At 43.7% G+C, this 27,172-nt stretch overlaps 1 protein-coding gene across 2 annotated transcripts in view; it reads right to left on the reverse strand.

Moving 5' to 3' along the window:
* Positions 1 to 27,172, reverse strand: part of NRK (Nik related kinase) — a 90,409-nt gene that overhangs the window by 33,144 nt on the left and 30,093 nt on the right. Inside the window, exons 4-15 of one of the 2 annotated variants that reach the window (XM_077786512.1) lie at positions 22,039 to 22,164; positions 21,163 to 21,273; positions 19,279 to 19,369; positions 17,128 to 17,258; positions 14,664 to 14,718; positions 12,545 to 12,623; positions 11,692 to 11,867; positions 9,911 to 9,983; positions 9,314 to 9,509; positions 7,816 to 7,980; positions 6,923 to 7,078; positions 3,446 to 3,595 (exon numbers count right to left, since the gene is read on the reverse strand). In XM_077786512.1, coding sequence (XP_077642638.1) covers positions 3,446 to 3,595; positions 6,923 to 7,078; positions 7,816 to 7,980; positions 9,314 to 9,509; positions 9,911 to 9,983; positions 11,692 to 11,867; positions 12,545 to 12,623; positions 14,664 to 14,718; positions 17,128 to 17,258; positions 19,279 to 19,369; positions 21,163 to 21,273; positions 22,039 to 22,164 — 1,509 coding nt within the window. Of the gene's footprint in view, positions 1 to 3,445; positions 3,596 to 6,922; positions 7,082 to 7,815; positions 7,981 to 9,313; positions 9,510 to 9,910; positions 9,984 to 11,691; positions 11,868 to 12,544; positions 12,624 to 14,663; positions 14,719 to 17,127; positions 17,259 to 19,278; positions 19,370 to 21,162; positions 21,274 to 22,038; positions 22,165 to 27,172 lie in introns of both variants that reach the window. The other variant, XM_031504785.2, reaches the window with a different exon arrangement.

Here is a 27,172-nt window from a genome sequence, read left to right on the forward strand (position 1 = left end):
CTATGTACTTTCAAAATACCTTTTTGTCCAACAAGATTGTCTCTAATAACAGTTTTTAGTTAACCAGAATTATTTGAGCAGCAAAGTGCTCACCTGAAGAGATCCATTGTGGGTACAGAAACAGGTTTTGTAGCAGGTGTATTATTATCAGAATATAGGAAGATTTCCTTGCCACTTTTTCAACAAGATACATATATTTCTTTTTAAATTCCAGCCTTTGAGTCTTGCTGATTCCCAGAAAAAACTATTTGTGTTTAAAAGCATGGATAAGCTTTGCTGAGTCATGCTATAAGTGACTGAGTGAACCCAAACTCTGCCCAGTACCACCAGTTCAGTGTAAAACCAGGAACAGACACCTGCTTCCACAAGCAAGCCAAAACCATTTCAAATAACCCCCAAAATCAGTTTTTGATATTCTCCTTAGGTTTGCATAGGGAAAATAATTTAAACCTCTCCACCTAATCAAGATTCTAAACTATTGAGATTTGAACCTTAAATTGTTTTTCTTGTAAGTAATATCTAAATAACAGCAGCTGTCCTCATGCACAGAAAGCATTGGTAGAGAAAGTGTTACCTGCTTTGTGTCCTCAAACCATAAAGGGACATGAAACTGAGCTAGGGAAAAGAACACTTTGATTCACAAAATGATAACATAAGGTGATACAGCACAAAAGACTCATTACTAGAGTTAGTTTAAAACCATTCAGAAGCAAGAAGTTTTGAAAAGACAAGCTGCATTGCTTTTTGGAGGATGCCCAAGTGACTAATTTGAACTGAATCTACATAAAGGAGATAGAGTAAGTCAAGTGTTTTTAGGAAACAGCATAAGGAAAAGGAATTTCTTAAACTTTTGAGCAAATGTGCTCTGGGATATTAGGGTAGTCCATGGCCTTACACACAGCTAGCTCTTGTAATATTGTTAAGACTTCTTTTTCTGATTCAGTCACATCGCTCCACACAACAGAGAATATCTACCTAGCAAATCATATAGGAAAACCATAGGAGTTAATTAAAAATGGAGTTAATTTCAGATGTGAGCTAAATTTTTCCACTAGTCAGGCAGCAGAAGCTGGGCAGAAGATCAGACTCAGTGACTTTGTTCAAGAAGCCTCTGTGAAATTCTGAAAGCAGTTCAAAACAGCTCATCTCATACCACCACAACCAGAGAGCCAGATCTGCTATGTATACTGCAGCAAACACAAACGTGGTACAAAGCAGGTGGAATTGGTATAATCTGAATCTCAATTTCCCTCAGCAGACAGGTAGGATGTAAGGCACTGAGAAATCATTCTCCTTTCACCTCAGGAGCTGTGTGAAGTTTTTCAGTGAAATAATTTTGAGAGGGATCTGGGCATCGAGGATGTGCCACAAGATCTCTCTGAATATGACTGTTGAAAATAAAAAGTAATTTTTGTCTGAGCAAAGCAGTGCTGGCAGATGATCCCTCTATGACAAACCTGGCTAGAAGTTCTTCAGTGCAGCATCTGTGATGAATTCAGCTTGCATTTCAACTCCACAGTTCACTTTTATTTTAAATCAACTAGGCACCCACATAATGAATTTCACAAGTATATTTGTGTCTTTTAATCTCTAGGTGACTACCTGACCCATCACTTGTATTGCCTAAACACCTCATCCAGTTAATGCAGGCAGCGTGTCCAAACATGCTGCCATTAGCAGCAACAGCTGCTCCCAACCAGCAAAAGGAAAAATAACTCTTCAGGGGATTTATAAATTACCCACTGAAGTTCATGTGGAGTCCATGTGAACACAGCAGGCAGCAGCACAGATTGGCTTCTCCCTGTCTACATGCACTGTCAGCTGGAGCCTTGTGAGGGGTACCAGGGCACCTCCCAGCAGAGACTGAAATCACATGGCAACCACTGTGCATCACTTGCTGCTATTATCCTTAAGTAACACCATCACTCTAAACAGCATACATTTTTCTTAGTGTAAGACTCCATCAAGAAACATGAAAGAAGTTGGTAAATACTGCTTTATTCCTCACCACTTCCCTCAGCAGCTCAGAGAGGTGCTACAAAATGGGAAAGCACTGACAGGGTGCAGAGGAATGATCACTTGTCCCAGGTGAAGCAGCCTCTCATCCCAGGAGTGGCTCCCAAGCAGGGCAAGACTGTCCCCTGTACAGCCACTGTACTCCTGCAGAATCCCAAATGCCCTGCAATAAACTATGGATGCTCCCACTGCTATTACAGGGCTGAAATATTTGCCTCAGGGAAGCTGCCAGCCTCTGCCCAAGGCTAAGATACAAATGTCCTTCTTGTAGACCTTGCAATAGCTCTCCAGTGATTTGATGCTGCAAGCCAGGCCATCAACTCAGCCCACTTACAATACTCGTGACTTGAAACAACAAACAGGCCCTGGAAAAAAAGGATGTGAGAAGACAAACATAAATATTTTTCCAGGTAAAAGCTAACAGGTGAAATGAGGCCTTTCTCCTCACAACATCTGCTTCTGGTGATTTTTCCATCATCACCAAACAGCAAAGCAACCTGAAGAGGAAAGGCACAGGGAGGCTTTGACTCAGAGACACTAAGAGCCAGCCATTATCCACCTCCCAGACTCTCAGACTCTGAGACTCGCTCCAGGTCACAAACCAAAGCAAGATAGGAGAGAGCTGCTTCCCCAAATCCTCCTGCTGGGGAATTTCAGCTACTCTGGTATCTGCTGGGAAAGCATCACGGTGAGCTGAAGGCAATCCAGCAGTCCTGGAATGCACAGAGGATAACTTTTCCAGCCAGGTGATAGGCAGCCCTGCCAGGGGGGATGCAATACTGGTCCTGAGGGTTACCAGCACAGGGAGCTAACCAGTGAATTCAAGGCTGGAGGCAGCTGGGGCTGCAGTGATCACACACTGGTGGAGGTCATAGTCCTGAGGGATATGGCTTAGGCAAAGGGTAAAATCAGAACCCTGAACTTTAGGAAAGTAAGGAAAGAAATTCTTATGATGAGGGTGGTACAACACCAGAGAAGGTTGCCCAGAGAGGCTGCACATGCCCCATTTCTGGAAACACTCAAAACCAGGCTGGATGGGGCTCTGAGCACCGTGATCTAGTTGAAAATGTCCCTGCTCATGGCAGGGAGGTTGGGCTAAGTTGACTCTTAGAGGTCCCTTCTGACCCAAACCATCCTACGACTGTGGCATTTCATGCAGGATGTTCACCTGAAGCTCATGCCAAGCCAAATCAACGAGTTTAAGAAACATTTAGGATCATACAATCAAACAATCAAACATAAAAAATAACTCTTATCTAACCCTGATCTGCAGTGCTCGAGTATAATTGCACACAGAACTCAGCAGCAGAGGCGGCACCGCAAAACCTCAGAGCTGGTTGGCACAGGACTTCTGTGCCAGCAGGGAATGGTGTTTCTGCTGGGCTGTGCTGCTGGAACCAGCCCTGGCCTCCTCCCGGGGGTGCAGTACCTGCACGAGCAGGGCTCTCTGGGGCGCGGGGGTGCAGGGGCTGGAGCTGCTCCCGGATCCCATCCTGGCCGGCGGGGTGGCCTCGTGTCCCAGCGCCGCCGGCCACAGGCAGGGCTGGATGCTGTCACTCTTCTTTGCTCGGTCCTCGGCCTGGGAAGGACAAAAGCACAACACATTGCACAGAGAGCCCCATTTTTGTGGGCTGGATGCTGTCCCACAGCAGCACGGAGCACACCACCTCTGATGGACCTTCCCTCCAAGGAGGACAGCCCTAGCACAGCACAAACCACTGTTTTCTCTTAGTTTGCTACCCTTCCTTCCCAATCAAGTTTCCAAGCTGCAGCAAAGAGAAGGGCCTGGGTTTCCATCTGCTTTATTCTAGGCCACTCCCTTGGCTGCAGGCTGGGATTTCAGCTGGGAGGAATCATCTGTTTATACTTACTTATCTTTGACAACATGCAGCCTGTTTTGCTGTGCATTAATTACTCCCTTCCACAGCATTGACATTACTGAATGTTGCTTTCTACCTTAAAATACTTAAACACTCTTTTGGTATGTTATTTGTATTGTGAGAAAGACTGAGGAACATGATCTAGAAGGAATAAATTTCCTGAGGGCATTGCTCATCACAAAAGTCTTTAGCCTGTGGTTTTGACCCCACTACACTTTTCAGTTCTGTTCAACATGACTAATTCACATTCTCTAACATAAATCTTTAGCATATCCTCTGATTCAGCAGCCTGGAAACAGCTCTTCACAGTAAACTAGATATTAATGCCATAAAAATACCCTGTTATCTGTGTCAGGGTGGGCATTCTTAACAGTATCTCTCACTATATCTGGATGTTTGTGCCTGTATCAGAAAGGTAAGCATATTCTTAGCACAGCCTAGAAACTGCTGAGGGCATGGAAAATTATTCCACTTTGTGGAAAAAAAGAAGACCAAAACCTAAAAAAAACCACCCCTACTAAAACAAGAAACCAGAAACTATAGCCAAACACCATGAAATTCTAGCTCCAGTGAACACGCTCTTGAGGCTACATTTTCATTACCTGCAACTCATAATAATGAAAGGCAAATTTTGCCATAAGCAAGGAAGAAAATGTGAAAGCCAGAGATGAGAATTCAACCCTCAGCTCTGTGCCCAGCGCTGGCATGAAAGGCATTATGGTCCCGATACAAACTCATGCAGGTGACACTTTGGGCTTCCAGAACTGATGCCAACCCCACCCAGGCACTGAGCTAGCCTGGAGTCTGCCTCCCAGCTCCTTCACTTTGGTGCTGGTGGGATCAGATACAGCACAGAGTGAGCTCACATCTGGCACAGGTCTGCAGGGGAAAATTGTCCTGACCTGCTGGGGACAGGATAAGCAAATGGCAAAGACAAGGAACTCCTAAGAGAGGGTTCTGCACCATCAAATGTTAAACTTGAGGTTTTGGAGGTGTTTAGGATTTTTTGTGTGTTTTTAATGTCTCAATGAAACAATAATTCTCGAGCACTTCTGTGTATTGATGATTGGTCCTAGAAATGGGAGCCCTAAGAAGTACAAACAAACTCACTCCTGAGTAGGCTACCACTGTCCCCATGCAGGTCTCTCTCAACACAGGAACTAACATCTCTCTGACTAATGAACTGGAAAAGATCAGTATCAACAAGAGCAAAATCACTTACTTATCCCTGTTAAAAACAGTTACAACTTTAAAGCATTTTTAGATCACTGCAAATAGTTAGGACTGCTGACAAAGAAGTCTCAATCAAAAAAGGCAACCCTGTACCACCAATTGTCAATTTAATGGAAGGATCTGTGAGTTCCAAGAAGTTCTGAGATTAAGTAAATAATATTGTACAATATCCTTAAAACTACAATATATTTTTGTAGCCATAGTGACAAAAAGCCTCATGCTGTGAACCTAAGAAGCAACCAATCTGCAACTAATTTGCAACTAATTATACCGTATTTCACCACTAAATTAAAAGTTAACAGTGATTGCACACTAAATTCTGTAACATAGTTCATTTTGCTATCAAGAAGTCATTTACAAAACACATGCCAAAACCAGAGATGAGTATCTAAGACAGTATTTTACTGGGGTTTTTTGTCTTACTACAGTAAAGTAGAAAATAAATTAATCATCAGAGTTGCATTTTCACCCATTAAAGGCCTAGAAAAGGCAAAGCTTTTCTATTGACTTTGATGTTGTGTATTTAGAAAAAGCAGCTTACTTCTCTGTCCACATTCAGTTTGCTCCTCTGCTGGAATAAGACCCAGCCCTCCATCATCAAACAAATACCAGAACAGTTCATTCGAATTTCAGTAACAATTTGCTTAATCAGTCATTACAATCAAGCCTCTAGAACCAGAGCATTTGTGGTTTTGACAGTTAGGTTGTACTTCAAACAGAATTACTCTCGTTTTCACAAACTGCTCCTCTAACAAGAAGCTTAATATCTTTTGTTTTCCTAACTTCATGTTGCTGCTTGGCTGTTTGCAGACTATTCAGTTACTAAAATTCATCATTTCACCAATCCTGGCAGTTACATTTAACTGTTTATCAATACAGGACATTTCTGCTCAGGGAATAGTTGCAGCACACACACACAAGATGATGACAGCAGCAAGGTGTTAAGAAGCTGTACTGCATTTCTCCTATTTACATGTGCATGAGCTCTCCTCATTCCTCTGTTTGGGCATTTTGGGAAGATACTTTGCCATGACTCAAGAGAACATCACATCCACTCTTCTACTGAGGAGACACCTGTGAGCTGCTGAGATTTTTGACCCAGACTTTAGTGACACAAAAAATCACACACCAGCTGCAGAACTGGGTTAACCAGTTGGGATTATATAAAAAAGCATTCTAGGAATGAGGAGATGACATGGATATGGTCCCAGAGCTTTTCATGACATGATGACAGTGACCAAAATGAGTTAGTCGGTAGAAATAGTGACAGAGTTAGCAAAGGAGGAAAATGGATTGCAGTACAGGCTGACTGTATGTGGCTATCCCTGATCCATCAAACCTTATCCTGGGACACAAAAAAACAAGAAAAGGCATCACAGCCTCCTTGCTGGGGCACAGAGATCTGTACTCAGGAGGCAAGATGCTGTCCTGTGCCTGGGTCAATTCTGTGAACCCTAACATCAGGCAAAGACCTCTATTAAACCTCAGGTGGTATTACCTTATTTCACTCCTCTTTGAAAGACAAGGGAATGACACCTATTGACCAGAAGAACCTTGTTTCTCCACGCACCAATCAAACCCTTCTCTCAACTCAAACAGAAGTGACAGAACAATTCTTCCTCTCCCTTATCCTCTGAATATTAATGGAAACTGAAGACTGTAGCATAAGTGTGCAGAAAGACAGGTCAAGCTCCAGATGTAGGTTTACAGATCTCTGCTTTCTGCGTCAACATTCTTACATCAACTGCATCAACTACATTAGCACCAAAATGCTGCCCTGGCCAAGACAGTACCTCTTTGCTTGTGCTGCTTGATGGAGGATGCACTCCTGCATTTGGACTCTTGGAAAGTTCCTTCTTCTGCTTGTGGTCATGCTGGAGAGACAGCAGCTGTGTCTGATCTTTGGGGAGAGTTCTGTGCATCTTCCTGTTGTGCTGCACATCCTCCATCTTCTGAAAGCAGAGAGTGATGAACCTCAGAGACAATGATGCCTTGGAGGACAAGCAAGTTGCCTGCTGGAAATAGTGGCTTTTCAAAGAACAAAGCGACCACAATTCCAGCAGGGCTGACAGAAGAGTCAGAACCCCCAGCAACAGGAAGAATAGAGTGGCACCAAACACTGTCTGGCTTTCTAGACAGCAGGTCAGAAAATCATATTTGTTCTTTTTACTTCTACTAAAGCCAGAGGTCTTTAATCAAACACTGCATGCTTCTGTTTGATTACAAATCAATTTGCAGCTGAAAACCATTGTGGTCAAGGTGACAGACTTGATAATAACAGTTCAGCATTAAAATTAACCTCTGCTCCACCGTTTTTGTGAAAAAGAAATAGTCTTGGTTACAACATGAATGCAAAATAGGGATTGGAGATTTAAGCTTAGGTTTAGCTGAGGCTGGAAGCTTTCAGGGTAAAGGAATTTCAATCAGAGCAATTCAGCACAGAGGAACAACAGCAGGGACAAAAGTGGGAAAGGCAGTGTCCCTGCTGTAGATAAGGACAGTGACTCAGTAACATCTAAGTTAACTCAAAGGCAGGCTAAATCTGAGAACAAGAGGCATTAAATGTTTAATGAAGTCCCTCCTTGGTCTGTGACTCAGAGGATGGGAACACCTCAGGGAGCTCAGAAAGACATCAGATACAGAACAGGGAGCTGCAAACTGTTGTCAGTGAACACCCTCTTCATACCTGCTTCTTTTCTAATTTCCTTTGTCCATCTACTATGAAGTATTCATCTTCCACAGCCCTTTTGTCTTCTTTACCCCTTTCCTCTTTCCTCTGACTGACTTGCACCTCTGGCCACCTCTGCTCACACTCCTGCTGCCTTCGTAGCTCCTGCTCTCGCCTCTGGTGCTGGAAGAAAGCCAGGGAACAACATTGCTTATTTTACTTTACTTTAGTACCCACCAATTACTGATGCCAGTGCTCATAAATCACAAGGTCCATTTCCTGCTCTGCAGACACTAAAGCAGGGACACCTGACACACCACAGAGCAAAAGTGGGCAGGGACAAGCTACCACCACAGTGGCTGCCAAACCTGAATTGAAACCTCTGCCCTTTGGCAGCCCAGGGCAGAGATCTGTAATTTGTGAGGCATGTGAGATCTCCCCGAGAGCTGGCACTAATCTAATGACGAATGTCTTCCTAACATTTCAAGAAGGAAGGGTTTTTCTTTTCAGAGTGCTCCATTTTGCTGGAGCAGCACTGTGCTTCATAGATGTCAGCTCTGAAGTGTTCACACAACGCTCGAGTTTTGTCAGATACTCAAGAGAAGAGACAAGTTGGTGATTTTTGTGTTGTGCCACTGCAAAAGAGACATTGAGGGGCTGGAGTGTGTCCAGAAAGAAGCAACAGAGCTGTGGAGGACTTTGGAGCACAGGTTTGATGAGGAGCAGCTGAGGGAGCTGGGGGTGCTCAGCCTGGAGAAAAGGAGGCTCAGGGGGGACCTTGCTGCTCTGCACAACTCCCTCACAGGAGGCTGTAGCCAGGCAGGGGTCAGGCTCTTCTCCCAGGTAACAAACAAGTGGTGCCATGGGAGGTTTAAATTGGATATTAGGAAAAATTTGTTTGCTGGAAGGCTGGTCAAGCATTGGAACAGACTGTCCAAAGAAGAGATGGAACCACTTTTCCTGCAAGTGTTAAAGAAAGTATGTGGATGTGGCACTTAAGACCAAGATATACTGGTGGACATGTCAGGGTTGGGTTAGTAGTTGGACAGGATCCTAGAGGTCTTTTCCAACCTTAATGGTTCTGTGATTTTATGATTTAGCTCTGCCTCTAAGACAGTGTCAGGCAACTGAAAAGGCAACCAGCTGTCCTTTAATATCTTAAACAAAAGCAGGACCAAGACTCTGGACCAGGCCAACAGATTGCAAAATGGGAAACATATATGAGGAAGAAATGCGGACCTCTCACCCCCATCTGCCAGGACTACCACCACCAAACCTACTGAAGCAAAATGCCCTTTGTCTTCTACTCACAGAGTTCAGGGCAGGTTATCAGCAGGGAAAGGACAGAGCCCATCTAAAACCACTGTGTTCAAACGTGTCACAGGTCTCTCAAGGCTACGATCCAGGTTGAGCTGACAATTTAACACAGCCCTCTTGCCTTGCAAAACCTACTCCCTACAGGCACGTTTTTCATTTGTGATGAGACATGGAATGACAACACAAGCCAGCCCCCTACATCCTCCAGCCTCCTCCTCTGCTCCTTCTGCTGCTCGATGCGCTTCTGCCGCTCTGCCAGCAGCTGCTTCTTGTACTTCTCCTGGTCCTTCAGCTGCTGCTGCTGCCGGTGAGGGTCCGAACGGTTTTTGTTCTCCTGCTGCAGCCTCAGAAATTCACGGCGGAGCGTTGACTCCCCCGGGAGATTAACTATGGAGCTGAAACAAAGAGGTTTCTACATGATAAAACATATCATTAAAGAGAGAAAACGAGGTGCTTTGGGACTGTTTGTTGCCCTATGTTATCAAATCATGATCTGTCTCTGGCAGTTGACTCTGCAACCACACTTGGTGTGCTACAAACCAGCCTGAAGCTGATTATTGGGTCCTTCATTAGACAGCTTCCCCCCTACTGCAAGGAAACTAAAGCAGCAGCTTATTACAGACATTTTATACTCTGCAGTTATGTCTGAAAGCTACAAAACAGTTAAAGCCACCAAAGGGGACCCAGGAGATTAGGGATTCAGAGCAAGTTAAGAAAGCTGTTCTGGCTGAGAAGAGCTGCCTTCACTGAGAACAGCTTGGGCAGTCAATTTTTCTATTTCAGTAATAAAATTAACCTTGGTTCTCCTTCATCTTCATTCAGCTCATCATCTTCCTCCTCACTTCCACTGTAATCATAGTCCGTTTCTTCTAAAAAAGAGAATAAACAAACGCCAGAGGAGGATGCTGTTATTTAAGATATGATCTTGAACTTTATTTCTGAGCATTCATCCTGAACTACAGGCTAAGGAGGAATTGGAATTTAAAAGCCACATGTTGTAGTAGGAGGCTGAGGGGAGGCAAAATATCCATGTACATAATCCAAAATCTAGTTCAGATAACGATTCAGGGCAGCCCCTTTACTCACACCCACCTTTTCCTGTGACTGACTGTATTGGTTTTGCAAAACTAACCTACTTCCATAATCTGAAACAAATTAGGCTAAACCCACAGAGAAACCCAACCCCCACAGCACCACAAGCAGAGGGGTTCTTCAAAGAGACATTCAGATAGGACATAAAAGCCTGCACTGCCCTGCTCTGCTGCTCTGTACCTGTCATGGCTATGCTGAGGCCACCAGTAAATCCAGGTTTCCTTTTGTATCAAAGGGAATAATAAAGTAAGCAAAAAAAGGTAACAAAAACTAATAATAGCTTTAGCACAATGTTTTAAAAGCTAACCCATAAAGTCCTCTTCAAGACACTTGAATGCAGTTTTTACAGGATAATTTCAAACTGGTCCTACCCAACTGTTGGCTGTATTACATGCTAAACTGGGACTTCATTTTTTTAAAAGTTACTATTTTGAAGTGTGTAGTCTGGCAATTCCACACTATTCTCCTTTTCAGAGGAGTTTTGATTAAAAATAGCATTTTTAGGACAAAATATAACTATTTATGAAGAAGTGACATCTTTGCACTCCTCCACTCCTCTCAAGGGCATTTGTGAGAAATTCCAACTCACTATCTTTCCATTTCAGTCTGCTTTGAGATTCATAGCTGAAAGAGGTGGCAGAATTTGCAACTACTACTGGAGTCAGTAAATTTACGTTGCAACAGCAATTTCATTTTAGGTGCAAATATTCCCGTTGTCAAATCAGAGGATTTATAAGACACCTTCCAACACCATAGTGCTTTCCAAGTTTGCTCTCACAGTCCTTGATCCTCACAGTGCTTCTGGCAGTATAAAACATGCAGAAGGGGAAAAGGGGAGAGAGGGAAGGGTCGTTGATCAATAGGCCACGCGTCTCTGTCCCCTTTGCACCCCAATTCCTGCACTGCTTCTTGCAGCTTTTCCTCAGAAGGGTAAGGCTGGCATTTGGAACAATCTGAATTCTCTTTTACTTCATACACACTGTCAAGGGAGGGATTCATTCTAACATCTGTATTTTACTGGACCTTGGGCGTCTTCTCCACTTCTCCAGGTCTTTTTTGTGCACTCCATTGCAAAACACTTAAAGAGTCCTGCTGCCCCTACAGAACTCACAAGACAAAATTATATGGAAATCCAACAGGTAAATCAATTTGATCTGGTACAGAAATATGAACTGAGAGACCAGGAAACACTTGTGGAGCACTGCTCAAAAAAGCAGAGACCCAGACTTAACCTGGAGTCCTTGTTCCCTGCTAGCATCAGGGCTGCTCTCAATAACTCAAGGTTCCAAGGACTTTAGCACTAAACCACCATTAAAGTCCCAGGCTTCAACAAAGAAATCTTCAAAATGGCCCCACTATTGAGGACAACAACTTCTCAGTTTTCCTGGTTCTAGTATTTTAGCTGCATCTGCCTTGTGCTCTGCTGCCAAATCTGAAGAGGACACGCCCTCTGAAGTGTCCTTCATTTTGGTTTTGCCATGTTACCCTTTTCTCCTTTCTTCTTCCTTGTCCTGTCCAGGTGGTCCTTCAGCATGATGCGCACTTGCCGCTCGTTCTGCATGTCGCGGATGAAGGAATGCTTCAGCAGGGTCTCCGTGGACGGGCGATGCAAATAATGCTTTACAAGGCAGCTCTCAACAAAGTTTAGGAACTTCTTTGACCTAAAAAAGACACAACAGTGGAGAAAGACCAATAATCCTTTCCAATTTGTGGACCAAGCACTACCCCTGGGTGGTGGAGAGCACTAACTTTGCAAGGTTTCCTTCTACACTGGAACTGAGAGAGACAATTGGAGTTCTGCCACCAGTGAGACTCCTGTGACCAGCACAGAGCTGAAGGTGAACTCCACCTCACCACCCTCTCAGAGGAGCTGTTACCTTGAATTTACATCCTGATCAACCAAACTACAATATGGCAAACACAAGCCTTTCAAAAATGTCCTTGACCTTTTGATAAGGTGAAGATTTTCTTTAGACATTTAATTTAAAACAAAAAGTAATTCCCTGTAGGGGAGGTGACTGCCATTAGCCCCACAATGTCCAAGAAATCTTCTGATAAAGCCCTGACCCCAAGCAGCACATCTAAGCCTTCCTTGCTTACCCTGCAATTTCTGCCACAGACACCAAAATGAAACAACTGCCATAGTTTAGGGAGAATTCAAAAAGAAAGGTGTTGCTTCCCAAAGGTCAACTATATCTGCCCTCTTAGAAATAGCTTAGGAATCACCTCCTAGATAACTACATGATTTAACAAAATCATTGTTCCTGAACAAGAGAGCTAAAAGCCCTTGTCCTAAGCCCACTACAGGAAAAATACAGTTTTTTACACATCTCTTTACCATTTTCTGGATTTCAGCTTTGGGGGCGGGTTCCTTGGGATGAGGAAGAGTGCTCTCATGGGATGCATGTCACACAAGGCTGCAAAGGAAACCACAAATTACGGAAGGACACGCGTACCCCCTGTGACCTCAATTCCCACCTCCAAACACCTCCACTTCCAAAATCACAGCATCCGCCCCAGAACCCCACCAAGAGCCGACCAAATTCACTCCACAACCAATAAATCAAGTCTCTTGAGTACACAGAGCTTTCCAGCTAAAAGAGATTCAAAAGAAAGGCTGCAAGGCAAGAACAAGTACAACTTTCTTCATATTTTCTATATACTTAGCTTTGGAAGGACATAAAAAAGCTCATCTCTCCCACACACGAAAGCATGTTTTCATATAAACAGAAGTTAAAGCTCAGATTGAAATATTTATCTAGTTATTCTATCTGGCTTCTGGTTTCAGATAAATGATAAGCTCCATTTTAACCAAACTCTTTGCCACACTTTTCATGGCATAAGAGAAAACCCAGGATGAAGAAAAGATGATACAAAGCACAGAGCTCACAACCTGCACCGTGGCACAGAGCAGAATGACAGAGAACACATTTCATCCACCCTGTGCTCTGGAAATGGGATCCCCATTATCAGGCAACCTGCCACAGATTCCAGTCCTGCATTCAGAAGCTACCTTCTCTCCAGCTCACTGCACTTCTCTTCAGGGATACTGCTGTGGAAAGTTGAAGCTGCAAGGAACTCGGGAGAAAGCAAATAGCATCCCCAGGCACTTTGTATGGAATTTTGAGTGTGCTCTATCTGGCAGGGAGAAATGTTGAGGGTAAAAGGACTTCCCTCACCTAACAGAGCTACTGAATGACAACAGATAGGAACTACATGGAGGCCGATTTCTTGTAATATTTAGGTGTTCACGTAATATTTAGGTGTTCAGCAGTGATGCTCTTAACAGAAATGGACTTAAAGCATTACAGAACCAGTAGAAGTGAGAAGCTCTGGTAAAGCTTTCCCTACCTTCTATTAATTTCTCTGTCTGTCTCCACCTGCCATTCTCACATTTGGTTCTGGCTTTGACTTTTTCCTTGGTATGTTCAATAGTACATGATATAGTGGAAATGAGGGGCAGAAGTCTGGTTTCTAACTCTGGGTCCCAGACACTGTTGTACTATAGTAAACAGAACATAATCCACAGCAATTCCCTGTCAAAACTAGGGAAAACATCAAATATATGAGGAACTGGCTAGCAAAACTTCAAAGTCTCTCCCAAAGAAAACTCCCTATGGACTCATGTCTCGGGACTAAGCTTCAGTCTGGCTAAAGCACAGGGTCAGAAAGTGCTCCTGAACTCCAGCTGGCTCCTGCTAAAAACCAAGTCTGATGGGAGAACAGCCAAGTGGGTTGTTTAAAAACAGCCTACGTGCTCTCAGGCTCAGGCCAGAGTTTGATGGATTTCATCTCCCGTTCTCTCAGCAGTGACCAGATACCCCACACATCCCATCTGCTCTGCAAGAGCTGGGCAAAGCCACCAGCCCTCCATGCCAACAAAAATGCACGAGGACCTTGCACCCACAGATCGCTGCATGACCTGAAAGAGGCTCTGTGGGAGTGTGGGGGCAGCAGGCTGTGAACCTGTGGCAATCTGCTGTCAGGCTGAGAGTGTGGTCATGGATCAAAGCTATTACATGTGAGTAAATTATGTATTGGTCCCAAAATCTGTGAGAAACAAGTCAGTTTCAGAGTAAAAATATAACCTTTAAGCCTACCTTCTTCCACTGCCATTATTTTTTTAGTGACATAAACCCAAAGGCACTCCTGTCAGTATTTTCTGCTAACATATCAATCACTTCTGTTTAGTTGTATCCACAGGCAGCAATCAACAAACTAATGCTAACAAGAGCTTTAAGAAAAGAAGTTTTGTTTCCCCAGGAAATAAAGGCAAGGAACCAAAATACAGACTGAAAGAGTCTAAAAGAAAGAAGAAAGCAAGAGTACAAATGAGGAAAAAGTCATAGAGTATTTTTAAAGATACAGATAGAACCAGAATTCTGTGCATCAGTGCATTTGCCAAGCATGAGTTGTTTTAACACAGAACACCCCCACCTTTATACCAAATCACTTACGAGGAGCTCCTTCAGCCATTTCAATAGCAGTGATTCCCAGAGACCACAGGTCACTCTGCAGGAAAAGGAAAAGAAACAATGCACATTGCAGCTTGCAGATCCAAGCTTGGTTGTTTTGCTTGTTTGTTTTCTTCTTGGGTTTGGGTTTTTTTTTACAGCCTCCCTAGATCTCCCGTGGATCATGCTGTTTCACTTGGAGTGGCAAATATTCTGCTCCCTTCCCACTCCCTGCTGAGCTTTTAGGAAATGTGCTAATAGCCAGAAGCTTCCCATTCCCCATGCAACTCTGAACAGCTGATCCATCATTTAAGCAGCCAGCCCCAAAATGTAGACCTTCTGCATTCAAAAAACAAGAGCCAGACAGAATATTGCAGGCACTGTTTAAATATATGTCCTAAATCTGTTTTCATGAGGCAGCAAGACACAGCAATGCCTCACCCTTTTCCTTCTGGCCAAAAATAATTCTTGGTTTTAATGCTTATTTCAGAGCAGTCATTGCTGAGTTTCTACACTGATGGAACAAGAATTATAGTCAGGCCTTGGGGTCTGTTTTTTTCTGTACAAAGCCTCTAGTCACACATTTTTGGGCACATGAGAGAAGAGTACATCATGCAGTCAGATTTATGCCACAATGAATGCTCAGCTCAGTTAACAGAGTGGAGTTCTCTTTACCAGCTGACCTGGATGCCAAGGGCCAGGTTTTGATCATGGAAGGTAAATTGCAGCCACCATCAGTGGCTGTAAAAACTTCACGTTTCCACTTGATTAATCATGTGCATTATTTCACTATTCTTTGTATCTAAATGTAGCCAAATGAGAGGCACATGGCCAAACCACCTTGCAGAGCTTCTCTAAAACTCACCTTTAAAATAAACAGTGACAGAAAACCTTCAAAGATTAGAGGGAATAAGCATTACATGAATAGCAGCTCATGCCTAGCCCAGCACTCGAAATCTAACTTTATTGACAGAGCCCTCTCAGTCCAGCTGCCCTGAACTCTTCACACAAGCTGAAAGCCAGTTCACATCAAAGTTCACGGAGGGATTCAGCAACAAAACTGGTGGGGATTCCATAGATCCACAGTCCTGACTTGTAATTAAGTAAATTACTGAAAATTAAGAGTCTTCAAGGGGTAGTACTGCAGGTTTTGAGGACAGTGAGAGAAACATCCAGGCTACAAGGAATTTTGGTTTGGAGTTCCAAAGCACGAGAGGCAGACAGGTGTAAGGGAGGACGACAGCAGTGTTTGTAAAGCTCACTGAGTATACAAACACATTTATGTGGATATATTTGTATTAGTTTTGTCTTGTTTGTTCTAGTTTTTTTGAAGTGCAAGAAGTTCCTGAGCAGCTTCCTGCTAACTTAGCCCATCCTATCAGGTGTAAGTCTCTGTGGGAAAGACCAGCTCTGTGCCACCTTTCTGAGTCAGAGGATTGTTTGCAAAAGTGCTTCCAAAACTCTCTGCTGATCAGTTTTAAACTACCATCTTCAGAATCTATTTGGAAGCAGGCAAACTAGGATTATTACTGAAGGCAAAGAAAGCTCAAGAATTAGGGGTGCACATTTTTATATCTTCTGGTAAGTACACATTCAGAGAAGGAAATAACTGGGGACAGGGAATGAAGACAAGACATTAACTTCTTGAAGTTTCAGTAGAAGATATGATATAGAAAAAAAATTTCTTTAGTCATCACTGACACACACGACATGACCTCCCTAGGCCAGTGCAGCACAGGTCTCAGCAAGGGAGAATTACAGCCTCTGAATCACCAGGAAATGGAAGCAGCAACATGTTTTTCTCATAAATATTTCAGAAGACACAGCTGGAAGGAGAGGTGCAAAGTGGCAATGGAGAGAGCACCTGAACTAAAAGAGCGACTGCAATGTCACCCAGAAGATTCCTGCCAGGAACCATCCCTGGAAATCATGCTGCATGGTAATGACCATAAACTGAAATACAGCAAATTCTGTGCCTCAGCCACCCTGACACTGACCAGAAATCATTCCAGGATGGGAAACCACTTGCAGTCACATGTTCATGAATGAGCAAAGGGATACTGCCAATTACTGCTAATTAACTCAGGATTCACAGCTGAGTACAGAGCAAAACAGCTCTACCACAGTGTGCAGTAATTTGCCATATTGCTATTACACTACTTCAAGTATTCCTTTGGAAATCCTCTCTTCCTTTCTTTTCTACCCAGACCTGCAAACTTCTTAGTACTTTTTTTTATTGCAGAGAAGTTCATGAAAGTTCATTTCATGTACTAAAAATTAAAAAAAAATACTCACAGTGAAACTTCACTCTTAAAAAGAGCCTCCACCCACATATTACAAATACTTCTGTTTGTACAGTTCTAGTATTATTGTGGTTTAAAAGGCAGGAAGCTTTAACTTTTCAAATGAGCAGGATTTCAGCAATAACCCACATGTTTTCTTACCTTACGGAGTGTTTAACACTTACTCTGTAATCATATGTAGAGTCTGGGTTCTCCTCACAAGCAATGACCTCAGGTGCCATCCAATACGGGGTGCCAATAAATGTGTTTCTTCTCCCAATCGTCCTGTCCAGCTGAGCACTTACACCAAAATCCACTGAAAAGCCAAGAAGAGGTAAAGAAATTAGCAAGAAGTTGTATCCACATGGCACAGCGTGTGCTTGGTCACTTTTATACTGTTTAGAACATCAAACCTTTGGCCTACACTATATATGAAACCTGAGCTCCTCCAGCATGCCTTGTCCAATCGCTGAGATTTAACTGACTTTTTTTCCCCTTCTTTTTGACAGAAGAATTTAATAAATCTGCCTTGTGGGTTACAGCAAGAGGAACTGCTCTACAAGACATTATGGAATAATTTGTACTTAATTTAAATGCTACATTGAGTAGGACTCAAGGTCTTCAACTAGACTGAAAGAAAAATACACACAAGAAAAATCTGGATGTGTCTAATATAGCTACTTGTGAAAGCTGGAAAGAACCACCATATCACTTCATTCTGAGGTGTCTGGAATAAATCCTTCTCTATGTTCACACACTATCTCAGAACAAACTGGAGAATCTACTACTTCATTCTCATCTTAGATCATACAATGAGTGAGTCGTGTGTTCTCTCTGAGCTGGAAACGGTGGTACTGTCCTAAGGACTGTACAGCAAAATGGCTTTGTTCACATATGAAAAGAGTCCATACAACCAGTAATTATGTGATTGTATTTCTCTTTGAACAAAACCCCAAAATACAGTAATTGTATCCACTGGGATAGCACTGGAGTGGTATTCACAGAGACAAAGGAGGGCGAGAGAGAAGGACTGAAAGGAGACAGCCCTGTGGTTACCCTCAGGGATTAATTTTCTCATTGATGTTGTCTCATTCCAAATTATCTGCAAGCTGAAATTATTTGTAGTGCAATAATTCACGTGGCTGCTTAGCAAACCTCCAAGAAGAAGTTGTAGCTGACCTTTGGGATCATTCTGTGCTCTGTGCTTCTGATGGAAGCAATTCTGGTGGAACAGAATTGAACTGAGAACCTCTTGGCTCTCTAGCTTCTTTGCCTTAAGACACATGAGCTAAATCTCTCTGGAAACAACTTATTTTTTTCTTTTTTAAAACCATTATACTCAGTAAATCTGTTTCATTTTTTTTGCCCAGAGTTAAAAAGGTTTAACTGTTTTGTCAACCATGTGAAGAATGGTGTAAGAAGTAACTATACAAGACCATAAAAACACACAACATCCCCATCTTACCTGTTCTAAGAGGGAACAGTTGACAATTAGTACATATGATTTAGAGACTACAAGAAAAATCCTGCCTTCATTTAATTAGACAGCAAAACTCCCCTTGACTTCACTGAAGCTATGTTTTTGCCACAAGATTAAACCATAATGAAATTTAAAGTACCTATTTTTACTTGCTCCAACCAAACATACTACCCCACATCCACAAGCCATGTTTATTATTTGTTGTTTTCCAACTCTACAGGGAATTGTTTTAGATAAAGAGAGAGGGATTGTAAAGATCATCACAAATAGTGCTCCCATTGAGATTTCTCCTTTAAAACACTTCCCTGTGATGTCTTTCCAAAACATAAAAGACATCTCAAGAGAGATACGTACTTGAGTTTAGTTTCAGAAAGTCAGAAGTTGTCAACACTGACATGTCACGGTAATAAAAGGAAATGAGTAAACCCTCCAACTTTTTTGAGAGATGCCTGTTATTCAGTGATAGCCCTTTCACATGAGTAATTCCACCTATTGTCAGATTTATGCAAATCTCTAAGACTACTTCCTTTAGAAAAATGGATTAGCAAAATTTGTTCCCCCAACTTTTTTACTTTGGAAGTCTTTTGCATGCCAGGATCCTCTGTGAAGACCTGATGGTGCTGTGACTTCCTGGGCTGGTTCTGTGTGTGCCTGCATTGCCTTCAGGCTGGGGGACACCCTTGCAGAACACTTGACATTTTCAACTCTTTCTACATTACACACACCTTGAAAGCAGAAGCATTAACCATACTTGGCACACATGCTGCACTTAGGTTACTGAAAGTTCCTTTGAAGTCAAGATGGAAATCCTAAATTGTAACAAACAGGTTTCTAGCACTCATTTAAGGAAACTTACCCAATTTTACCTCTGCATTTTCTGTGAGAAGAACATTCTGTCCTTTAATATCTCGATGGATGACATGGTGAGCATGAAGATGTGCCAAGCCCTAAAAGAAAACTAGATTTGCCTTATTCTTTCTTCTTAACACTACCCTGAGTACAGCACTGCTGCCTTTTTACACTTTTGCCCTTTTCAGTCTTTATTCATAAGGAAAGTCCTTTAGGTATTACTAGCAACATTTTCAGGGAGGAGAGAAGACAGCAACTGGAAGTTTGATTCTCTTCTTCACCAGAGGCTTGACCATGGTGGAGCATCCTGCCTCAAGTGTGAAGAGAACGAGGTAGGAATATTTTAAACTTCTGTCTCAGAATCAAGGATACTCCTTAGACTCTATGCTAAAAGCAAACAAAAGGGAAAAAAGCAAAGCAGAATGCTCTGTATGAGGGCCAGAGACAGCAGCTGGCTGGTTGCAGTGGCCTAAATTTTCCATTCAACAAAATGAGAAATTCAGTGGTAAATGGAGTAGAGAAAGTTAAAAATACCATGTCAGACCTCTTTTTGAATGCAGCAAATATTGTTTTCAATCAGGAAATATTTTGCTGTCTCCTCCTGCATTTCAAAATTGCCCATGGTTGAACTATCATAGACATAAAGGAACACATGGAAATAATCCATTATAGTAATCCAGGGATGCTTCACTCACAGTATTTAGCCTCTCTAATATTAATGGCTTCAAAGAGAGCTTCCACCCAGCTTGTAAATTTTCCAGAAGGAAGCACTGTCAATCCATGCGCAACTGCGCCATTTTGTCTTGAAACAAGCATGATTAGATCCAATCCCTTGTTTTACCAACATGCTGTTACAGTTTTCAGTTGCATGATCATAAAACAAATGTTTTAACATCAATTGCTTTAACAGAGACATTACAGCCACACCAATGAGGAACAACCTGACCACACCATTAAGGTTTTTTTTCTTTTGCAGAACTCCCCACACTTTCCAGATATAATGATTATAATCCTCAGGCTAGTGCCAAATCCCTGTAAGAAGGCAAATATTCTCTGCTGAGCACATTTCTCAACCCCTATGCCCTAGAAACGAAGTTTTACCCTTATTCAAGCATTACTTCAGCATGCCATCTAAATTCCCGCTCTCAGAATATACATTTATCTTACCATTATTTAGAAAAGATGCAAAACTCTATTATAGGGAAGACAGATCAGTTACTCTGTAACGGATTTTCAATTTAGAATGACTGGCTCCAACATCATATTTTTTTTCCAGGCTAGTTCACTAGATTACACTTGGGAATTGTTTTATTCTCTGTACTTTCCAGGAAAAAAAAAAAAAAAGCAGCCTTCAGCCTGCATAGAATGAAATATAGCCCCAAGATTTGTCTTGGGAAATACTGTCCCAGCAGGGCCACCTCTAAGATTTTGGAATGCTGCTCTCTCAACATTGTCTCTAATAGTGTGGGAAAGAGACCCCTGAGTGTATGCAGGTAAAGGAATTATGGACAGAGATCTTACAAGCATGAACAGCTGAAGCACTGAGCTGAAGATCTCCCGATGTGGAGGGCAGACATACTGAAAACAGAAAATTTATTTCCTTTTCTAGGTGCCCAGTGTCTGGAATTTCAAAAGATGGCTATTTGCCATAGGAAAGAGAAATTTTCTGTTCTTCATACAGAAAATGGGATTAGCTACAAAAACACAGGATGCCAAGCAGCCACCATGCCAGCTCTCAGGGCTCCTCTGAACTCAAGAACCATAGCCCACAAGCCCCATGGATCACAACCTTTAAACAATAATGCTGATTAGTGACCTATTTTAGCAACCAAAGGCTTGGAAAGGCCTTTTTGTTGCAAATGAGCAGCGAAGCTCTGCTGGCAGGACTCACCCTGAGAACCTCTCTGCAGATGTAAGCAATCCAGTCTTCCTTGAAACAGTTCCCTTTTGTCTTCTTTACCAAGTCGGTGACAGAGCCTGCACCGCAGTACTCCATCACCAGCTGCAGGAGACAAACACACACAGGCACCTTTACACAGCTCTGCCAGGGCCAGCAGGGAGAACACCTGCAAACACCCACTTCCAGCACAGCCCAGCCATGGCAAACTACATGCTGCCTCCTCGGATGCCAAGTGACTTAAAATCTCATTTCCTGAATCACACACGCTGCTAAATAAATAAAAAACCTCACTAGTGCTCCTCTCCTGTTGCAGGTTTTAGATAAGTTTTTTTGGGGGTTTCTTTTAGTATATACAAAACTGGAATAGCAAGAGTTAACAGCACTGAAAAACATGGGAATTTTTTTAAAATTTGAAATTTTTCATTTTGCTGCAGAGCTTCAAAAATCTTGCAGCCAAAAAATTGGAGGATTCATTATTCTTCTTTTCTTTATTGTCAATTCCTCTGTTTCTTTTTTTTTTTCATTTTCCATCTGAAAAAAGGAGAGGAAAGCAACAAGAACAAGAGAAGGCAAAAAGGACAATCACTTTCACTTCAGTAAAAGAATTTAATTTGGAAAAAAAAAGGTTCAAGCAACAAATCAGAATGACAGCAGCAGTCACAAGAATCATAATATACTTTATGCCCATCCTCAAAGGAAATCATAGGGATGGAAGATGTCTAGGGAGGAGTAATTTCTCTCTTTTATATGTTATTCTTCAGAACAATGACTTCAGAGCTTCACTGAGACAGAGTCCAAGCCAAGCATGCTGGAACTCTAAAGAAGGAGCTGTAAATCTGATGAGCAGAAATGACACTGAACACTCACCCAGAGCTGATCGTCTTGGCCTGCAGGACTTTTCTTTACAAAAGCCCCATAATATGTAGCAATATTCCGGTGATGGGAGTACTTCTTTAGCATGTTTATCTCCAGCTTGATTTCCTCCTCTTCATTCTGTAACAAAAAAGAGAGCAGGAAGCTCCTTAGGGGAGCCCCAGGGCTGCAAAGCAACCTCCGTCCTGGACACCATGAGCAACCTGGTCTGATCCTGTGGCTGACCTGCTTTGAGCAGGAGGCTGGGACCAGTTACCCTGGGATTATGAGACTGCAGCTGATAGATGGCTCTTAAATTGACAACTGAATCACCCTGATCTATGGGTCTAAACCAATGAATTGCTAGGGTTTGACCTAAAGAATCAAAAATGTCCCCACTCAGGCATAAAAATGGCACATTGTCTCCTAAGGGAGCTTAGACAGGACCTATTATTCCCCCATTTATGGCTTCTGCATGCAGTAATTTAGTCTCAGAGAAACTAACCAGATTCAAACAAAAATAAAATTGTTCCTAACACTCCATTACTTAAATACTTGGAAAAGCACTGAGTGCACACATCAATTTGTCTTCCCAGTCCTGTGGAGGGTCCTGCTGGGAGGAAACCAAAGCCAAGAAGGAGGTGACTTGCCAGAAATCAAACCAGGGTTATGATCTGCTCCTTCCTTACAGCTGTGAGGCTGCCCTGTCTGGAGCATGGGCTTTCTCCTCCTCCTAACACCAAGCCATCCACAAAGCCCCTGGCATGCTGGGGGCTAGCACACCCCAAACATCATCTTCCAGGCACCAGCTGCCTGTTTTCCCTTGTCTCTATTTCAGTCTCACCAGGGCAGATCTTCTTCTCTGCCCATATAGCATTGTGCACAATTAGACAACTACTGGAAGCACAAGTTTTAATAATTATGTTAGAAGGAAATGTCCTTTTTCAGGGAGAACTGCCTGATTTGGAAAGGCCCCCTCAGAGCTGGTTGGCTATGGTGCACAACACCCAGTGAAACACACCCAGGTTTTGCCACCTCACTCACTTTAACAGGAAATGAGTGCTGCTGCAAGGAATCCTCGTATCAGTTAAAACGAGTAGGACAAACCTGAAAACTAATTTACCTTGTTGCAAAACATCCCAGTCAGCAGTTAGTAGCTGAAAGGGGAAAAAAAAAAAAAAAAGAAAGAAACGAGGCAGCATGAACAACTCAGCCCCAAAGGACATTTTTCTGTGTTTTTCCTCTATTTTCCAGTAGTTTTGCCATTGAAGCATTCCTTTAACCACCATAATGGCCTGCTTACAAAGCCAGACACATTGACCTTTTTACCTGGAGCAACACATTAAAGCTTGACAGGCTAAAGCCAAATTCCCTCAAGAATATGCATATGATATGTCTTATTAAACTTGACCACACAAAAATCATTCCCAACAGAAGGGACCAGTAAGTTTTTCCCAGTAACATCAACACACAGGAGACACATTACCAGACCAAAGGCCAACTGTACTAAGCCTTCAGAGACGTAAAATAACTCCAGTTGAAGCTAAGGGAGCTATTTCAGGTTTCCTAGTAATCTTTGTTGAACACAGGCTCTCAAGCTGCACATATTATACTAAACAGTTCATTTATCTTTTGTTTGTAGTTAAGGAGAAAGGAGGACCCTTAATCCTTGGCGTGATACAGCCCTGGACGTTGTATGATTGAATTATTGAGGCTGAAGAGGAGCCCAGAGCAGCACCTGGAGTGCCCAGGAGAAATGGGAGCTGGCTGCAGGAAATCCTCCAGGGCAGGATTCCCTGCACAGAGCACAGAGGGAGGTGAGAGCTTTGCCTGAGGGATACAAGGCTCTGCTCCCTTTGGAACTACAGACAGGAGTGGAAGGGAGGACACAAGCAGGTAAGTAGGGGTCAAAGAATCAGGACATGGGAACTGTCCTGACCCGACCATGGGGGTTCTGCCATCTACACAAGCTTTTGGATCTTTAGGGAAGAAGAGCAGAAAGAGGAACAAACAGGGAGGACTCCTTTCTTCCTCTGCTGTCCCTCCTGCATTCTGCCCACTCCTTCTGCAAATGTGTGGAGGGACAACATTCATCTTTGGTAAAGGCCTTCTCCAAATTACTTACAATATGTACAGATGGTAAGGGTTTGGGTTTTTTTAACTCTGCCTACCAGCATGAATTTGCCCTGGTGGAGCCCAGCTCCCTCAGCATCAGCCTGTAGCTTTCACAAAGTTCCCCTCGGAGAGCTGGCAGATCCCAAGCACTTCCTCATAGCTCCTGCCCCTTTTTCAGCTCTTTTTCCTTTATCCAATTATTTTCCTGTTTGCTGGAACCATGCTGGTAAAGCTCTTATCCAAGTACTTTCTATTCCTCTGCAATCTGACATGTTTTTAAAACAAAACCAAGCATGTGGCCATCCATGAACACAACCTGGATACCCCACAGGCTCTTCACTGGCAAGAGCAAGAGGAGCTCCACATGGGTAATGCTCCTTCCCTAGAACCAGCAAGATCCAATTCCTGCTTTCTCTTGTGCCTTTATTTTCCCTGAAGGCCAGAAGCTGATTCCTCCCTGCATCTGATTCTCCTTCCCTTGTCCATCCTGGCCTGCAGGGCCCAAGTGACACTGCCCAGCACAGCTGAATGCCTTGGGGAGACTCTGCTTGGAGCAGACAGCAGGCTGAGCTTCAGGTGCTGGTCAGGCTGTAAGGCAAAGGGCTACACAGGACAGCAGCTGGGCATTTTACAGACAAATGCACTCTGGCTTCCCAGTGCCTCGGTCAGTTTGGGAAAAAATGCTCTATGCCATGGAAAAGGGAAGGGTAAATGTGAGTGACTGTGCCCCATGGGCCATGCCATGAGGCTCGTCCAGGAGCTGAACCCAGACTTGCTAAGCCTCAGTGCCATGTACATCCTTCAAGCACAGTGACAAGGGACAAAAGCACCCTCAGCTTCTCACTGCACGCCCACACTCAGAATTCCCACTTTCTCCCACCCCTCTTGCCAGCAGTACCAGCAGCCCCATGTCTCAGGGGTCTGTTCATAAATAATGCTGCTCAAGTAAAGGAACAGGCTCGCAGACGTGCAGGTGCAAAAAGCTGTTTGCTTTCACAAACCAACACACTCCTGGGCACAGATGGCTGTGTGCACAGAGATGACAGGTTCATGATCAAAGGCTCTTTTTGAAGATGTGGGCCTATCTGCAGTGGCATTAGAACTAGAGAACACACTCCTCTGACCGCAGCTGGAAACCAGCTCATCGGCTGACAAATACTGCACCAAGGGACCCCTTAGTACCAGGCAGGTCTAACAACAAGTTTCACATTTAAATGTTATTTTGCTCTCTAGAAAGAATGAAAGCAAAGCCAGATGGAGAATGATGGGCTGGAGAAGAGCTCTTTGATCACCTGCACCGACAGCTGAAGAGACAAGCAGCAAGAATCCAGTCTCTCTGCAAGCACTCTGCTTGTCTGGCTCTGGCAAAAAACAGGAAGCAGAGCCTGTGTGGAGAGGCACATGAGCACACGTTGCCATCAGCTCCCCTTTAACCATTTCAAAGGGCTCCCCCCACCCCCGTGCAACTCAATACAGCAGCACTTCCTGACAGATGTCCAGAGGATCCCACAATGACCACAGCATCCTGCTGCTGCTCTTAAGAAACCAGCCTGGGGCTGCAGCTCATGACAGCAAAGGGCAGATTTGCTAAGCTCTTGGTGTGCCCCAGATCTGAGCAATCACAGCTGGAGCTCGGAAGGCAATTTCTGATGAAATGACTTCTTACTGGAAAAAGAAACCCAGTAGGTTTGGTGAAAGAATCAGAATCCTTTGATGAACGAAAGTGCCAGAAGTAGCAGAAGTGACTGCATCCAGACATGCCAGCCTGTGCCCTAGCAGCAGGAATACAGCCAACTCTGCATTAGGAAAGTGGAAATAAGAGCAGAAAGCCCTACACTCCCCCTGTGCCAAGACCAGAAAGCAGAACAGTTGATCACAGCTGAGCTGGAATTTTTCACGGTTTAGTGAGGGAAAAGCACCAAGGAAAACCCCTTTGGGCAGTTTCACAAACTTGCTCCTCACCTTCCCATGAAGGATGTCAATGTGAAAACATCATGCCCTGCTATCACTGCCCCTCAAACAACAGGACAGACTCCCCAGCATGATGTTGGCTCTGCCACCTGCACTAATCAGACCTAAACAGCTTTGTTTTGTTCTCAGAATCCTGCAAGTCTAGTAAGGTGATTCCTAAAGCAGGACCATTTACATTTTGTTTCCAAGTAAGTAGGCTATTGGTATTACCAATATTGAGGATGGGACGTGCCTTGGCTGGTCTGGCCCCTGCTGCTGAACCAAACAGCAGCAACGGTGGTGTTTCACCCCAGAGACACTTTCAGCGAGCTGATGTCGCAGCTGGGCACATGGAGACAAGGCCAGGCATGCCGGAGCTCCGGTGGCCACGGGATGGAGCTTCCCTGGCAGAGGTTCTGCTCCTCAGGTTTCCCTCCCTCAGGTTTCCCTCTGCCAGTGAAACTTTTAAGGCGATAATGAAGGAAAGGGGTCGGTTCTAATGGAGGGTTTTAATCCAGAGCTTTTATTCTGGCCCGCAGGCATCTGAACCCAGCAAGGGCTCCACCAGCACTCCCGGACCGCGCGGTTCCTCTCCCTTTTCCCTGGGGGAGCGCGGGGGAAGGGGTCGGGAGCCACCAGCCAGGTACGGGAGAGGAGGTCTCAGGGGACAAAGGACACCTGGATGGCCCAATGCCCCTCGGGGGTGGAGGGCATCTTTGGAATCTGCTCAATCACTCCATGCTCTTCTGGAATTCCAGGAGTGACAGTGCTGGCAGGGGCCAGGGTGGGGAAAGGAGGAGTGTTTGAGACACCTGGGAGGAAATCTTCAGGGGAGAAACCATGAAATCACATTGCAACAGTAGGCATTACTGGATGCTGCCAAACCAGACTTCTAGGAGAGTCAAGAGGAAGAAGAAGCAGAGAGTCTTCCCAGCCTTCCTGGGGCTCAGACTAATGCGGTCTCAAGGAAGCAAGCTGCTCCACTACTGGCTGTGCTCTTAAAAGAAGAGACAAAGCCCAATATTTAGCAACTTTCTCAACACCCTGTCTCAGCACTGACACCCTTTTATAAATGTGAATAGGG

The sequence above is a fragment of the Lonchura striata genome, chromosome 14 (genome assembly GCF_046129695.1).
Source record: "Lonchura striata isolate bLonStr1 chromosome 14, bLonStr1.mat, whole genome shotgun sequence".
NCBI lineage: Eukaryota > Metazoa > Chordata > Aves > Passeriformes > Estrildidae > Lonchura > Lonchura striata.